Source organism: Phoca vitulina, unplaced genomic scaffold (assembly GCF_004348235.1).
Source record: "Phoca vitulina isolate PV1807 unplaced genomic scaffold, GSC_HSeal_1.0 scaffold97, whole genome shotgun sequence".
In the NCBI taxonomy this organism is placed as follows: Eukaryota; Metazoa; Chordata; class Mammalia; order Carnivora; family Phocidae; genus Phoca; species Phoca vitulina.
The window spans coordinates 1518603-1536824 of record NW_022589800.1 but is presented as its reverse complement, the minus strand read 5'-3'; the positions used below and the strand labels follow the sequence as shown (position 1 = coordinate 1536824).

General features: G+C 43.3%; 1 protein-coding gene across 1 annotated transcript; it reads left to right on the top strand.

Annotated features, from left to right (window-relative positions):
* Positions 1 to 5486: 5486 nt before the first annotated feature.
* Positions 5487 to 6443, top strand: LOC116627402 (olfactory receptor 10J1). Its single transcript, XM_032397156.1, has one exon. The coding sequence runs from the start codon at positions 5514 to 5516 to the stop codon at positions 6441 to 6443; it is 930 nt and encodes a 309-aa protein (XP_032253047.1). The 5' UTR covers positions 5487 to 5513.
* Positions 6444 to 18222: the final 11779 nt, after the last annotated feature.

Here is an 18222-nt window from a genome sequence, read left to right as displayed (position 1 = left end):
AATTGTAGAAGGAGCTCCATACATTGTGGATTTACACATAGCTCAAATCCTGCTAGAACATCCTTGGGTCTTGGAAATAAGTCTGAAAGTTCAGAAATTACATAATGTAATATGCTTCTCCCTTGAAAACCTTGGTGCATCCTTTCCCCACTCAGCACAGCCCTAAAGATGCAAAGAGTATAAAGTGGGCCAAAGACCACTGGAGGGTGATGGGGTGATAGGGCTCATACCCATCAGATTACTAACCCAGTACCCGTCCACTTCTCCACCCTCATGACCCAAGGTAGGAGATACTTATGCAGTAATATTACAGATGGAGCCTCTATAGACTATATAGATGGAGGCTTTGGGGCCAGAGAGGTACATGTCCCAATCCTAGGCCCACCACTATAAGCATGCGTTCTAGGAAAGTGACTTAACCTAGCTGGCCTTCCTTTCCTATCTGTGCATTGGGGCCAGCAAGATCAACCTTCCAAGGTTATTGGGAGGACATGAAAATCTTACGGGCATAACATTTCCTGCCTCATGGGAAGCAGCTGAGCTGTTAGCACCTCCTCTACTTCCCACCCCCACCACTCACTGCTCTCTAGGTCACCCTAATATGGACATGCAGCCAGCTTTGACAACTGAGTTCTCAGAGAATGAGCTCCCTCTTCCTGGTAGGGACTTTGCAATGGGCCCTCCCCCCACCCCATCTTCCCCTACTCAGTAGTCTCTGATCCCATAGTTCAGCACACAAAACCTATTCTCCCAGGTTCTTGCAAGATTCACTTCCTGGCTATACCTGCCATGTGTTAATAAACCACTTCCCTTCCCTCTCAGTTCCTACCCCAGACTCCCTTCCCCTATGCTCTGCCCACTTGCTGGCCTGTCAACCACTTCTCATGGTGTCATTCCCACTTTTCTCCTGGTTGCCTTGAGTCACTGCCAGAGTCCCAGGATTCAGAGGTGCAATCTTTGGATGGAGGCTGAATACACACTAACAAGAACATGTACAACTACTTTTGTACCATAACCCATTTGAAAGCACCAATTATAAATTCATAGAAAAAAATTCTGAAAAAGAGAACTATCCATAGATACAAACAGTACAACTATATTTTTTGACTATTATAAAGCTGGAGATCCACAAATACTTTAAAATTAAAAAGGCGTTTTCGCATGTACAAAACTAGAGACCCCAGCTCTGGATGAGAAGGATAAGGTTGGGGTGTGAGATGAGACATAACTTCACTGCTATGGACTGAATCAGGTCCCCTAAATTCATAATGTTGAAGTCCCATCCTCAGTGAGATGGTATCTGGAGATGGAGCCTTCGGGAATTAGGTTTAGAAAAGGTCATGGGGGGGGGGGGTCATGATGGGACTGGGGCCCCTTAACAAGAGACACCAGAGTTCTCACTCTCTCCACCATATGAAGACAGAGAGAGACCACTGTCTGCAATCCAGAAAGCAAGCCCACACCAGGAACTGAACCTTCTGGCACCTTGATCTGGGATTCTCAGGCTCTAAAACTTTAAGACATAACTGTCTGGTGGTTAACCACTCAGTCTATGGTTATTTTGTTAAGCAGCCCAGGTATGACATTCACGAACAATGTTGACCTCAGCTAAATCTGTGGTGAGCCTTCCTCAGCGTTCTGAAACCCCCGTGACAATTCTAATGCATCATTAGTAGGTCTAGACCAAATTAATCCTAAATTAATGTGAATGGCATTAAGGAGCCATGGTAAGAGCTACCAGAATCTGGCCCCCAAACAATGTGGTCTGCAGAGGTGAGGGAGTTTACAGCAAGTGTTCCTGACTGTCCCCCAGCTTTGTCTCTGTAGCTACCCCACATGCTCATTTCTGTCTCATGCCAAAGTCCAATGAGTTTACTGTCGATGGTAGAGTGTATTCCTCATAACCTATCATCTGTGAAATGGGAATACTGCAGACTTCAGAGGTCATTTGAAGGACAGAGGCAAACATGTGTTAAAATGTTCACTAAGTATTAGTTGATTCTGAAGCCCAACCTCTTGTTTTCACCAGGCACATTTTTATACCATGTACCCAAGTGCCCCATTTCCAAACTCTTCCTAATCTGTCCCAAAGCAAAGGCATCATGAAGCATTGAGCTGTTTTGTTCAACTTTCCTCCCTCCCTGTTGGGATCCCATAGCCACCAATCACACCCAGTGGCTGACAATTCACAATGGTCACTTTGGTCAACTTATCTTGTTCCAGTAGGAAGCGATGCTTATTTGCATGTCAGGGAGTTGGCACGAATGAACCTGAGGACTGCAGCTTATGAAATGATTGGTCCTCTCCTCTCCCTTGATCCACACACTCAGTTATAAGGCCTACCGATTCACCTCAAATGTCTCTCGTGTCTGTCCATCCTCCCTGGACCACTGCCACCCTTCTAGATCAATCACAATTGGTCTCTGGTCTGACTGTGCCATCGGCACCCTCGCTCATCTGCTGGACTCTTCTCATCAGCCCCAAACCCCCCTCCCACAGCTGTCCCATCGATTCCACAGGGAAGCAAAGTCAGCGGACAGGAGGAGGAAGGGGCAGAACAGCTGGTGGTAAAAGCTAGCAGTCCTGAAGGGCCAGTTACTAAGGGGCTTTGAAACCCCTGAGCAGGAGGGATCAGTTAAATCACTTGAGAGGCCCTTAAAAGTGGTAAAATCTAAATACTCTAAGACCTTCTGTAGCCTGATCTTTAGCTACAGAATCTTCTCTGTGATCAACCGGAGTCTAATCTAGGACCACCACCTCCCTGTCCCACTTACATGTGGTATTCACTGCAGTTTACTATCATCGTCTGTCCCCTAAACTATGGGAGCTTCTCAAAGGCTGAAGCAGCATGGCCTCCATTCCCCACTTCCCAGCAACCAGCCTGGGGCTGGGCCATGCTTGGCACTTGAAGAATGAACGGACACAGATAAGGACACACGTTAAAGGAAGAACGTGCTAATAAGCAAGGGATAAGTTAGCTCACAGGAAGTCTTCGGGGAAAGTAAATTTGGCATTGGGTCTCAACAGACTAGAAGTTTGCCAAATGGAGAAAGGGATTCATTCTGGGTAAAGAGAAAGAGTATTCAGTGCTCAGCTGTTTCCTGACCCCAAGAGAGGGTCCTCGGATCCAAAGAGACTGACTTCCACTTCCAAATACCGGGGAGCAGAAAGGCAGCATGGATGACCCTCCTCAGAGCCACAGCCATGGTGGTCTACTTTTATTCCAAAGGAGAAAGCCAGATTCTTAAACTGAGCAGGGACCTAAGCTTCCTGACACACAGATTGATAGGGCTCCAAGCTTGAATTTCCTGTGTCTGTCAACCATGGATTTCCAAGGCACATCTGTGAAAAACCACAATGTGCTGACTGAGTCTAACAAGTAAAATTCAACCAAATAAATCCGCTTTGTCTGATGCTGTTTTTTACTTGAAGCAAAAACTCGCCCCCAAGTTCCCAAACTGCTACTCCTGGGACTGGATAAATGAGCCCCTCACATAATGAGGCCCCCAGGTGCCTACTGTCTGCATCCTCCCAGCCTCAGGGGGTGCTCTTGGGATATCTTCAGGGCATGAGCCCCGGGAGCCCCACTGGCCGCTCCTGGGAGAGCTTCTTCTCTGGCTGTGAAGGCTTTACACACAGGTGCCATCAGTGATACCCGCAACACGCCAGCCACCCCCATTCCTGCTAGAGTGTGCATCCGCCGCTGCTCAGCCTCCGCCTGTGACGGGCCCTCCCTCCCTGTCACCCTGCTCGTCCCTGCACCTGCTCACTGGGGCCGCCTCCAGCCCAGCGCTCCTGGTGTGACTCAGCACTAGGCAGACAGATGTAAGTACTCTTCAGAAGAGAAAATGAAAAGGGGCTTATTGCCCATGGGCTGGCTTTAACTTATTGTACTTTAATAGCTCTTATCACCATCTCCGTAAGTAAGGTTGTGCTCACTCGTCTTTCCCTTGACTTCCGTGGAAGCATTACAGGCTCCCGAGGGTGGAGGATGCTAGCCAGGTCATAGCAGCCATCCTACCACCTCATGACAGACATCAGCCAGCTCAGAGGTCACTCTAGCCCAGGGGTCCTCAGGAGAAACCCTACTTGGTATTTGGAACAGGACAATTCTTCTTGAGGTGGGACTGTCATATAGATGGCAGGACACTAAGTGTCATTAGTGGTTGGTGGCACCCGTGTTCATCATTAGAACACTCAGGAGCTGTGACCCAGGAGTCATGCCTCCCCATGGCTGGACCACTGCCTAGTTTCTGCCCAGAGGCCTCACAGAATATCAGTGTCTTTAGCCACATATTTTGGTGTCAAATGATTTTCTCTCTTCAGAGATTTCTTCCGTTGCAGCTTTACTCTTAGTGTTTTTAGTGTAAATGATTAACAGCTGGTAGCCAACGTCTTCTAAGTAAATTTTTATAAACTTGGAGGTCTCCATGCCTAACCTTCATCACTGATGTGGGTTTACTTTATGTGAATAGTCTTTCTGAATATGCATAAGCAAATCGGAATATAATTTAAGTACCCTACAGGAACTTACTGCCTAACGGGACAAAAATGTGAAATATTACATAAATAGGACTGAGCCCCATCCTTCAACACAATGATGTATCTTTAGTCTAACTCTGTTCTTCATATTCAGGATCTGCTTTAGCTTTAGATGAGAGGCATGAATTTGCTGCATCTTCCCTGGCACAACTGTTTACCTCTGCAGAGAAGCTGTATGCCTACTAAGTTGTATCAGCTATAAATTTGCCTCTGAGTTTAGGGAAGGCGGAGCTGAAGCAGAGTTTACCATGGAACATGAGCCAGTGCTGCAAACCGTCAGCAGCCTTCCATCAGTGGGCAGAGGATGGTGGCCGGTTAAAACCTGCCTTTTCCTCCTTGAAAACATGATGAACCTTTCTGAGTCTGTTTTGCTTCTACTTCCTAAAGGATCAGCAAAGGTATGACTCATCATCTTGAAAGGGGAAAAAAAAGTCTCCAGTCAATCCTTAAATTGTTTTCAATTCTCTAGTTTATCCATGATCCCGAGCTGGTAAGATAGGCAGATGCGGAAGGTATAAAGTCGCAGGGCGTTTAATCAAGGACAGGGCAGCCCTGGTGGGGAGACGATCTTCCACGTACGTGTGAGAACATCACAGCACAACAGGCGTTGATGTACCGATGCCTGCCTCCATCCTTGAGGGACGGGGAAAGATTTAAGAGGAGAAAAGGAGGAAGGGCATTCCAGATGTCGAGGAGGAAGAGTAGGGTGAAGTGGGAATGTATGTAGTTATGCTGTGGGAATATGACCAAAAAAAAATAAGGAATCTGGGATGCATACGAAATTGTGATAGATGGCCACAGAGTAAAAGTACTTTAAATAAACCCAGAGATAAACTTTAATGCACTGGGAAATGTATCCCCAGGTTTACAGCTGAGAACTAATTTCAATCAATTTGAGTTATGTGCTTCAGCAGCCTTGCTGAAATTATGCACCTTCTGTTCTTCCACATTTCAGATTTAGTAGCCACTCAATGGAGAGAGAGAACCGTACTCTTATCACGGAGTTTATTTTCCAGGGTTTCTCCAGCTTCCATGAGCACCAGCTCACCCTTTTTGCCATGTTCCTGGTGCTGTACGCCTTCACCCTGGCAGGCAACGTCGTCATCGTGACCATTATCCGAACTGATCGTCACCTCCACACGCCCATGTACTTCTTCCTAAGCATGCTGTCCACTTCAGAGACCGTGTACACACTGGTCATTCTCCCAAGGATGCTCTCCAGTCTCGTGGGTATGAACCAATCCATCTCATGGGCAGGCTGTGCCACACAGATGTTCTTTTTTGTAACCTTTGGCATCACTAACTGCTTCCTGCTAACGGCAATGGGCTACGACCGCTATGTGGCCATCTGCAACCCCCTGAGATACTCAGTTATTATGAACAAGAGAGTGTGTGTCCAGCTGGTGTGGGGTGCCTGCAGCATTGGGCTGATTGTAGCTATGACACAAGTGACATCTGTGTTCAGGTTACCTTTCTGTGCCACAAAGGTGGCCCACTTCTTCTGTGACATCCGACCTGTGATGAAGCTCTCCTGCATCGATACCACAGTCAATGAGATCCTGACTGTGATCATCAGTGTGCTGGTGCTCGTTGTTCCCATGGGGCTGGTCTTCATCTCCTACATCCTCATCATCTCCACCATCCTCAAGATGCCCTCTGCCCAGGGCCGGAAGAAGGCCTTCGCCACCTGCGCCTCCCACCTCACAGTGGTCATTGTCCACTATGGCTGTGCCTCCATTGCCTACCTCAAGCCCAAGTCCGAAGATACCAGGGATCAGGATCAGCTGATCTCAGTGACCTACACCGTCATCACCCCCCTGCTGAACCCTGTGGTGTACACCCTGAGGAACAAGGAGGTCAAGGATGCTTTGCTCCGGGCCACTGGCAGGAAGCTTTCCTGACAAGATGGGAAACATTCTCCTGAGGCTCTTAGCATCTACTCTCAGCAGGATTAGGAGTAGAGCCATGTGCCCTCGACTCCCAAAGACCTGCCCCACAAGGAGGCAAAAGAACAGCAACAGCATCCAACTGTGAGTCTGAAAACTTTAAAGCCCCTGAACAAAGCATTAGCCCTGGTTTTGTGGGTAAATAGACAAACTAGGACAGGAATTGCCTGGAGAACAGGTCAGGAGATAGTGTGGGCCCAGGATTTTTCATTGACTTTTTGGTTTCTAATGAAGACAACAGAGTGGAAAAAGCAGAATCCACAGTAAGCATTTTTCCCTACAATTCCTTCCTACTTAAGAACATGAGGATTTCTCAAACTGGACCCTATTAGAATCTGTTCATACATGATATGTCAAGTAATAAGTGACCGTAAGGATAGGGAGAGTGGCCTCTGGATGGTATAGCAAGGGAAAATAGATTTCCTCCCTTGGCTGCTTTAATTTATCCTAGTTTCTAGCAAAACAGCTTATTAAAGATGGTGATTGACTATAGACAGTTTAATTAGAGATCCTTGCAATTCCAGATCTTGTCAGTCTTAAGGGCACATTCAAAGATCCTCCTGGGTCAGTTCAGCTGTTGTTAATTCAGACAGCATAATGGGTAACAGCAATGAAGGGGCTGTGTCCTGCATTCTGGGGAAGACTGATGGAAAAAACCCTACTTGCCTGGCTTCAAGAAGCTCAAACTCTAATGGCAGAGACAAACATTTAAAAGTATGGTTCCAACTTTTTTGTAATAGGTTGTATTATACAAAAGATGGCAGGAGGATGGGAGGACGGGAAGGAGAGAACGTGTTGGAGATGTCAGGGAAGTCTCGGAGATGGGGACCTGCAACGTGAACTGGCTTTAGAACCTTTGTAAGAGTGCCCGATGAGCGATTTGTTGGAGAAAAAGAATCCCAAAGAGAACAATATATTCACAGGACCAGAAGGGTAGGCTGGGGTCAGATTGTGAGGGTTTTGTGCACCAAACTAAGAAATTTTAGCTTTAACTTTTAAAAACAATGGAAATCACCCAAGATTCAGGAAAACTAGGATTCAGTATAGGAGGCATCTGTGTGAATCACTGGCATCCTTGTCCTTACACAGCTCCACTGAGATGTGTACGAATTTTTATGGATCTCTAGACTCTAAGCCAGGAAAATTGGGGGAAGTGGGATATGAGTAGAGTATTTGGAGGTAATACACAGAAATAACTGTGTACGTGTGATGAAGCTGAATCAGACAATCAGCATGGAGCAGAGGCTGATCAAGGAGTATCATACAGATTTAGAGTTTAAGGCTCGAGTGAGTACCCAGGGAAGGAAAACAAGGGCCTGCTGTTGAGTCAATGACTAGGCTAGACCTCAGACATGGGGCCCCATGACCCCAGGACACACCTTCCACCAGAATTCAAGGGTGGGCACATTACTCAAAAAAGCCTTCAGAAGCCCATACAGAAAGCTGTACAGCACGTGTGTCTGCCCTCCAGACCACAGCAGAACTACCAGGCCTCTCCCAGGATTAAGAGAAGCAATGACAGAAATCAAACTCTATGTAAGGTTCTCTAGAATCTACAGTGGCTCCAAGTAATTAGGAGAAGTCCTTAACTGACAAAGGAAAGAACAGAATGATTAAAAGCAACGCCATGCAGGCAAAGGGCTTGCCAGTCATTCGACCACCACTCACGGAGTCACTGCTCTATGCCGCATACTGTGCTAGACGTGGGACAGGTCCACAGAAGCCCTGCACTTCCCTGAAGAAGGGAGCTCCCAGTCTTGCAGGGCAGATGGATTTATGCGGAACTCACCACAGTGCAATATAATGGAGAAACAAAGTGTGCTTAACATTTAATGACAAACACTGAAGCCTTGGGATATTATTTTGTGATCTACATAAAGTTCTATCTCCTTGGGCAGAGGAAAGGGCCCTGCAAGCTGAACTGCAGCAGTTCAGCGAAATAAATGTGTGTTGTCTGGGCACTAGGCTTTTGCTGCGAATGTGTGGGGCTGTCTCTGGGGGCCAAGGGCTGCACAGCTCTGGCCTGGCATCACTCAGAATACCTGATCACCGTGGACACCTGGCACGTGGATCACCCAGGTTTTTCAGAAATCTTGTCTAAAAGGAACAGCTTCACAATGAGACATCATGAAATCGGAAGTTTCAACAGCCCTTCTCACCTCATGGAGGAACTGGCCACAGAACTTTCTCTGACCTACTCAACGGTCCCAACACTCACAGAATATTTGGCTGCATTCACCACCCAAGAGGAATCCTTCTGGTTCTCTGGGATTATTGGTCACTGTTCACACTGTATCATGCTATAGCAAACACCTCTTCCATAAGAAGGTCTCTTGCGATCAGACACTTTCCCAACCATTATTCTCACTCGGTTCTTAGAACAACCCTAGGAAGGAGGCAGGGAGATGAGGCTCTCTGCTGTACAAATAAGGCTAAATTTGAAAAAGGGGTGAAAACAGAACTTGAGTTTGTACCAGCTGGCAGACATTTTCTGTTTACCCAGAGTGTAACATCACCCAAGGGCAATTCACAGTACAGATAGGGATGTGCTAGAGAATTCCCTAGAGCCTCAGATTTCCCAAATAAAATGAGACCTTGTCCCTGGAGCTTTTTTCAGAGAACAGAATTTGTGTCCTGTTGGAAGCGCCACGTGGGCCTCACCCTAGCCAATCAATAGGCACCCCAGAGGAAGAGTGTCTCTAGCAGAAGTTCAAGTTGCCAGAGGTCTGAGGAGGAGGGAAGATTGCAGAGAGGAAGCACAGGGAATTTTTTTAGGACAGTGAAACTCTTCTGCATGATACTATGATGGTGGATACGACACTATGCATTTGTCAAAACCCATAGAATTCTGCAGTAGAGTGAACCTTAACGTATGCAAATGAAAGAATCATTTTAGGAGATTGAGATCCCAGAATAGAATGCAGGCTGAAGCAGAAGAATGTAACTGTATTACAAACACACAAAACAAGCCCACTGAAGGGGGAAAGGGAAAGATGATGACCACAAGAACACTGAAAATGAGCAAAGTCTATGAAGACTAAAAGCAAAAGGAACTACATGTAAGCACCATCTTCTATTTTTTAAAGTTGTTACCCACGGGGTTCCAGGTTAACAGTCCTTCCAGTGCTATAAAGGTATACTGGAACTGAACCATATGAAAATGGATAGCAGATGGTGGAAACCAGGTTTTCCTTGGTTCGTGTGGGATGTTAGACAAGCAAGAGGAGACGACTAGAAATGATCTCTGTGGTAATGGATTATAGAAACGTAGATCTTGGTTTTACTAATATCATTCTCCAATAAAAGGATCTAGGAATCTTGGACAAATGGCTATCCTAGAACTAGGACAGGAAATATACAAGACAAGCCTGAAGCATTTTATAGGGCCTAAAAGTAAGAATGTGGTCAAACAACTCAACAGTTTAGGGATGGCTAATGGGACACAGTAGCCAATGCTGGGACAATGTGAGCAACTAAGTAGTACCAGATTATACACCAAAAGATAAAATATATACAAGTCCATACTGATGTGATAGAAATACATGGGGGAGAGAAGACAAATCTTCTGGCAAGAATTCCAAATAATGTTTATACTCCTCTCTCAAGGAGGTAGAGCATAATTATTAAGAGAAACCTGCACTGCACATGGGGACATCCTTCCAAAGGGTAAGGTGGGGAGGTGGGATATAAAGAGTAACTTATTTCAGAAACCTGTAAAACTACCTTATCCAGGTAATCAAAATTAACACCAACAGTGAGAAGTTCTCTTTGTAGTCTTCCTCCCCAAATCTATAATCCCTGGTACTTTTTTCTCTGAAGTCTATTTTACCTGCTATTAATATAGTCAGTCCTACTTTCTTTTGATGTTTACATGAGGGTTATTTTCTATCCTTTTACTTTCTATCCTTTTATTTTCTACCAGCCAATATCATATTAAAGTTAGTTTCTTGTGGAGAGTATATAGTTGGGTCATGTTATTAAATCCACTCTACCAATCTGTTGTAAGGGGACCTATTTAGACCACTTCATGTAATTATTGACATGTCAGGATGCAAGTACACTATATTTTGTTTTTCTTTTTCATGCTTTCCTGTGGGTTATTTGAACATATTTTAGGGTTACATTTTGGTTTTTCCATTTTTTTTTTTTTTTAAGATTTTTAGAAAGCGCAAGAGAGAGAGCACACAGTCATGACTATGGGGGGAGGGGCAAAGGGAGAACGAGAGAACCTCAAGCAGACTCCGTGCTGAGCTCTGACCCCAATGTGGGGCTCCATCACACGACCTGAGCCAAAGCAAGAATCAGACACCTAAACAACTGAGCCACCCAGGCACCCCTTTCCATAGCATTTTGAGCAGATCCCTTCATATAGCTTTTCTAGTGGCTGCTTATTTGGGTCAATAACAAGGAATGGGGGACTAGGTCATAGGATAAGTGTGTGTTTAACTTTTTAGGAAACGGTCAAACTCTTTTCCAGAATGGCTCTACCAATGTGCTTTCCCAATATGAAAATCCCTGTGGCTCTGCCTCCTTGTAAGCTGTTGCTATTGTCAGCATTTTCTATTTTAGCCATTCTGACAGGTATACGGTTATACTACAGTGTTTTGACTTTATACTTATCTAATGGCGAACAAGGTTGAACAGCATTTCATGTGTTTATCATCCTGATATCTTTTTGGTGATATGTCTGATCAAATATTGTGCCATTTTTAACTGGCTTGTCTTCCTGCTCTTAAATGTTCAGAATTCTTTATACATTCTGGATACAAGTCTATTGTCAGATAAGTTATCTGCAAATATTTCATGCCAGTCTGTTGCTTGTCTTATTTCACAAAGATTTTTAAATTCTGAAGTTCAATTTATCGATTTTATCTTTAATGATTATGTTTTTGTATCGCATCTGAAAACCTGCTGCCTAACTCCAGTTCATGACGATTTTCTCCTAAAAGTTTCATAGTTTTAGGTTTTACACAGACACATCTAGGATACATTTAATTTTTGTGTAAGATGGAAGGTTTAGGTCAAGGTTCATTTTTTTACAAATGGATATCCAATTATTACAATTTCCTCTTTTGAAAAGATTATCCTTTCTGCACTGAATTGCTTTGGCACCTTTGTCAAAAGTCAATTCTATTATTTGTGTACTATTGACCATTCCCGTTCAGGAACAGAACACGCCTCCAAGATCTAACCTGCTATACACAAAAGCACACACACACACCACCAATTTCTGTGTATTGCTTCCTAGTGTCATTTCGTTCAATTATGTCTAGGAATTTTGGCAATAGGCCCTGTGCTGACTTGCACTGTGTTCTTGCAGTCTCCAGAATGGAGAAACTTCCCCAACCTGCATTGCTCCCTATTACCTGACAGCAGAGGTAGACTTGCTTATGCATAACGGTGCCCCTGAAACCAGCCTGTCCTGCAGCCCCTCTTCCAGACACCACGCTAGGAAACAGAAAACATGCCTCTCCAACCTCCTTCACCCTCCTCTCTCCCTATATGAATCCCTTCACAGAAGTTCTATCACATACAAAATACCTTATGTAAATGGATTCCTATAGGCCTGACCCTGACATGTCTGAATCCCAGTGGAAACACGACTTAGCCTTAAATGGAGACCCTTACACCACAAACTATTTTTCCGTGTTTTCACAATGTCATCAATGATGAGATGACTGGAACCTGAACCAAAATGATGAGAGCATGAATGGAGGAAAAAATGTTACATATGACATGAGCATTATAAAGAATAAATTGGGCTCTGTTCCCAGATTCAATATGGAGCTTGAAGAAGAGAATAGAATGCAAAATCATTCTTCTCATTCTCAGTGGAAAAAGCATGAGGTGATTCATAAAAAATATGGAATATGGGTGAGATTTGAGTTGCTTATGAAGACTAAGTGGAACCACTCAGCAGAAGGTTGGAAATGTAGGTGAGAACCTCTGAGAATAGGGAATGGGGAGCCATCCATAGAAGGTGAAGAGTCAAGCTGTGAGAATAAAGGCTTTTTCTGAGGAAGAGGTCACACAGAGAGAAATGGAAGACTGAGGACTGAGACTTGAAATTAATGAGCAACATTCAAGTGGCTGATTGAAGACCAGGTGGCAAAAGGGGTCCGTGTCAACTAGAAAAGGGCTCATTGAGAAGAAGCAAAGAGCTTTCCTCTGCTGCAGGCATTACATTAATTTCAGTTTTAATGCAGGCAGTTTTTCATTTCCTATTAGTGTTGTTTTGTGTATTTACTCTGCTAGCTGATGCTCAGTAGCCTCACTACATCCCTTAGCCCGGCTTTCTCCTCTTCAGGAAGAACGAATGAACCTTCTGGTATCTGTGGCCTGGGAAAGCCAGAAGACAAACTCTACATGGACACCAATAATAGAATATCCTGTAATAATCATTTCCAGTGTTACCCTTTCGGAAAAGATCATCCCTACTTTCAGCATATTGCTACCAGATATTTTGTGATTCTTTGCATCTACACACAACTGTTCCTTTTAAAACAATCCAACAGATTCCATATATTCAAGGATCCCACAGATCATAACACAAGGTTTTCAAAGTATTTTAGTTGCTCAATTCTAACGTAATATATGCCCATTCTGGAAAAACACAATATAAAATACATAAAGAAGAATATAGGAGTGATTTTAAAAGTTCAACTGGACATTCTAGTAAAGCACATTTCTTCTAGGCTTTTTCACATTACTAAGATTATTTTATATAAAGAGTCACACTTTGCTTTTTCACTTAATATAGTAAAAGATTTTCTCTATACTATCACAGACTCTTCATAAGGATAATATTTTAAAGCGTCATAGTATACCATCATATAGATGTTCACTATTTTCTTCAGTCATTAGTTTTTAGCATTTGGATTGCCACCTCATTTTCTTCAGTACAAAAAAAAATTTAAGAAAACGTGGCTTCTATTTTTTTTTAAATAATCCATTTTGGCTCATCCTCATATGAAACGGATTTAATATGAATACCAATTTCTGTTAAATGCTAAAACATGGTGTTCTTGGATGCCCTGACGTGCAGGTCCTCTCTGCATGTGAAATCCCCACAGTGCACACAAACGGTCCAATGATTTTTTTTTTTTTCCAGGTAATGAATGTGAACCTAAAGTTAATCCTTCTCCTTCAGTGCATTAACCCCAAATCTCTCTTCTAATAACACTATTTCCTTTCCCTTAAAAAAATCATTCTAATTACTTTCAATCATTTTGTGCCTTAACATTCACTGGGCTTTGGTTATGTATCCCAACAAGGAGAAAGAACATCTATCTTTCTTATAATCAAGTATCCAGATCCATATACCTGTTGCTACAAGATACTATCTTAAGGCGTTTCTGTTTTCTCCTGGGACTGGATTCTCAGGAACTGTGCACAATGGGGCTTGGGTACGTGGCCGATAGTTATGATCAAGGACTAAAAATTTGTTGACAGTTTATGAAAATTTTTCCAAAGTAATTTAAAGTATGTGAGTAGGACATAGTTTCAAAACAGAGCTATAGAGGATTTTCTCTAGAAACAACTTCTCCTGTGTCTCCTCATACCTGATTAGAGTTTACTTTTGCTGCCTCATTCCTTACCCCTTTGTACCTCCAAAGTTATAGTGCAGATATGCAATTTGTCCCTTTTGTGGAATCACTGAGCTAAAAGAGACATGGAAATGATCTAGTACCTCATTTTATAAATTAGGTAACAGAGTCTGGAAAATTTTAAGGGACTTGTCCAACAACATGAAGCTAGCCAGTCCATGCCTGATTTGAAATTAGTATATTTTCCAATACTATCCTGTATCATAAAGATGGATAATTGAAAGTTAGCTAAAAATATATCTGTCCGGAAAAGGTAAATCACTCAGTGGGAAAATGTGGGATGACTTTAGGCTTTAATTTTAAATTCTGTTGAAAGTACAAATGCAAAAGATGAATAGGACAGTAAGAGTTGGAACAAAGTCTGACTCATGATTCATCTGCCCTGCCCCAGCCATGGTGATGGGATGAAAGGAGGGATCTTGATCCTGACTTACCACTTCAATCACAGTGAATATGTTAATAATCTTGCCCTTCCCAGCAACCTTCTTGTACTGCATACTTGCAAGGGTTACAGGTTAAGGCATTTTTGTCAAGCTGTAGAAAATTTATACATATTTTTCTCTTACCCCAGGATATAACTTCTAATATATTTTCAGAATCACTGATTCTTTAAGTGATTCTTCCCAAAACAAATGACATCTTCCCCAAGGTGACTTTTTCTCCATTATTATTTACATAAATATCTGGAACTTTAAAATGTCAGCTTGTCTTACTAAAGAAACAGAAAAACAAAAGGGAAAAATCTAAGTTTTGCTTTTCTGGGCATACAACTACATGAGCCAGTACGTGTTTAAAAACAAGATCCCTCTAGGTCTCCCAGTGTGATTAAGTACCAAGTACCATGTTTTACACAAACTGGATCACCACTAAGTATCTATGGAAAGAAATCTGGAAAGGAGGAAAAAAGGACAGGAGAAAGGAGAAAATATTTGATCTATAGACAAAGATGGGGGAAAGAACCAGTATAATTGAAAGCTAACCATGTGTTGGACATTTGACTTATAGTCTTATTTTGTCCTAACAAAATAGAAATTTTATCTGTACTTAGCTATTGAAGGAAATGAAGCTCAAAGTTCATATATGGTTAAGGGACCATGGAGAGAGATTCAAACTGCTGCCCCGACACAGTGTTCCCTGTCTTCAAGACCATATTTTGCTTGGATTCCTCAAACAGCTTCCTAAGACATCTCCTTGCTTCACTCCCGTACCATCCAACAGTCAGCAGTCAGCAACCAGAGCCTTTATGCAAGGCAGATCAGACCACCACCATCCCCTGATTCAATTATCCTGGCAGCTTCCCTCTGCAGTTAGAATAAAGGGCCAGTGTCTTCTCCAGGTCTGCAAAGACCTACATTACCTGCATCTCCAACTGCTAGTTCTCACTCACCCCCCTCCAGCCATACTCCTTCCTTCTGTTCTAAGAATACAAAGCGTGAACCCAGCTTTGGGTCTTTCATCTTGCTATGCCCCCCGCCTGCGATGCTCTTTCCCTTACATATGAGAACGTCAAATCATGCCCTATGGGCCAAATTCAACTCCACTACCCCTGCCTGTTTTTATAAAGTTTTATTGGTACACACCACACCCGTTTCTCTTACCTACTGCTGCGCTCACACAGTAATGGCGTAGTTGAAGAGTTAAGACAGAGACTATACAGGTTTCAAAGATGAAAATATTTACTATCTGATCTTTTTCAGAAAAAAAAAAAAAAATGTGTCCGATTCCTGCCCTATATTAGGCCTGGTTGGTTCTATCTGGTCACTCAGAAGCGGTTTCCATCTCAAATGTCATTTCCAAAGAGTGGCCTTTCCTGACCACCCAGTCAGTGGAAGGCAGCTCCCTGCCATAGATCCTATCATCTGTATTTTGTCCTTATAACACTTCTTTTACTCATTTATTCCTTGTTTCTTACCTAACTCCTCTCTTTAGAAGATGCATTCCAGCAGAGCTGTGACATTCCAAGTGTTGCTTACAACATTTGCTAGTTATCAGCGAAGAAATCCCTGATGAATATTTGTAATAAATGAATACATGATGGAACCCTTGGTTTTTATTATTTCAGAACTCAATATTTTTCACTATCTTATATCTTCTAACAAGAAAAGCATGTTCCGGCCATAGGAAAGAACAATGTATAATTAAGCACATTTTGCTCAATTCTGCAGATCTATTTCAGACTCAGTAGAGACAGACATCACACCGCCCTCAGGAAAACCATGAAGTCTACGAAATGCAGAGTACACTCTAACTTAATTGGCAGTGCCATACCACAGACCTATCTGCAATAACGAGGCAAAAACATCTGGAAGGTTTCCATGAGGAGAGAAGCTTGTTCTGGGAGAGTCCTAGGAAACACTTTGAAGTAAGCAGTTTGTCTTTTGAGCTCAGCAACTTTGTTTTTCTCCTTTCAGCATCCCCTCCTTCTAGTGATGCAATCTGTCCTCCTGCTGACTAATCCTGGTGCATCCAAGACACCCAGTTCCAAGCCCACAAGCAAGACAGCCACCATGCTCCTGACATTCTTTTCAAGTTTACTCATTTTGAGACCCATTCAAGACTTTCTTCTGCTACTCAAAGTTGACAGTAATACACGGATCAGGTAGATAAGGAGCTGGGGGTAAGTCAGCTCATGTGTTGCGCCTGAGTCCTAGAAAGCCATTGTCTTTGTCTTCATTTAGGAGGTCATTAAGGACAAGATGTTTCAAAGCCTTCAGTAAGCCAACTTACTAACTTTACCTCCAGGGTGTCTCTGAATGCGTAATATACTACCAAACAATTCCTGCTTGGGATCCAAATGGCTCTAACTGGGAGATCTGCAATCAATTTACAAATCTGTTAAGTGAGGGCATAGGATTAATGATCTCCAAGTCCCTTAGGTTACAAGAACCTATGCTCCTAGGATGTCCATCAGAGACTTCGGGGCAGTGCAGAAGTATATGGTGCATGGACATGGAGGTCACATCGATGGGAGTCACAGTGTTGTACGGTTTGTGGAAAACCCCTTAATTTCTCACAGCCTCAGTTGCCTAGGACAATATGGCAACAATGTCCGTCCCTTGTGTGGTTATGAGAATCAGAACATGCTAACAGCATATAAAACACCTGCAGCTGTCCTTGGCTAATAAATGGAAACTATTTTCATTATTATTTTTCTAATAGGCTCTAGCCTCAATAAATTTATGAAAGACCTTGGTTATATTTTTATGAAATTTTTGTCTTAGGAGGTGAGACACACTAGAATTTCAGGGAACTGGAAAAACTGGGGAGGGCCGATCATGAGCCAACAAGGACTAGGTCACAGACCAGAGTTCAGGGGGCTGACAGAACACAGCCCCACAAGTGGCCTATTTTTGACCTTAAATCAAGAAGCCGCTTCTCAGAGAAAGAGTATTAAGGATCCCAGGGGGAGTTTAAGTTAGAAAGAGGAGCCAGCTTTTGTCCCTGAACTGATGGACTCCTGATGAGGTAACAACCGGTCCTGGTCTCACCACAATGAAGATTTAAAAAGGCAGGTGCAAGCCGCAGTGGGCTTTACCGGCCCAGATGTGGCTACAGAAAGGCGATCTTACACTAAGGAGACTTGGGACTTGGTAAAGCTCCTTATTATATTTACCAAATTTCTTAGCATTGAAAGCCTTTACTTTTAAAACTTATCCAATTTATTCTGTGTAATGAAATGAATAAAATCATATTCCCCAAAATTCCTCTTAGGGAGACTTTGTATTTATTCAAAAGAAATTACTTTCTTTAGCGTATGAGACCCTAAGGAAATGCTCAAGTAACACAATACAGCAATTAAATTGTTCTGCCTAATAAAAGGATGAGAAACTCTAATGGGGGAGAGTCCTGGGGAGGGAGAAAGGGCAGGAGGCAGAAAGATGGTGAGGAGTGGGTACTGGTGCGGGAAGGAGGGAGACAGAACCCCTACTGACTTGCAGGGAAGGGACTCAGGAAAAGATTAAAGATGTCTAATGGGGGGGGTCATTTGCTGTGAGTGTGCAATTCCAATCCCTCCCTCCGATTTCCCTAAGAGATCTGCAAGCATGCCATCTGTGCTGTTCCCTGTGCTTGTGCACATTGTTTGGTGGGGCAGAAGCAGCACTGAGTTCTGTGTTCAAGTTAGTCCA

Coding starts and splice junctions, on each gene's coding strand:
- LOC116627402 (XM_032397156.1), top strand. CDS start 5,514: ATGGAGAGAGAGAACCGTACTCTTATCACGGAGTTTATTTTCCAGGGT.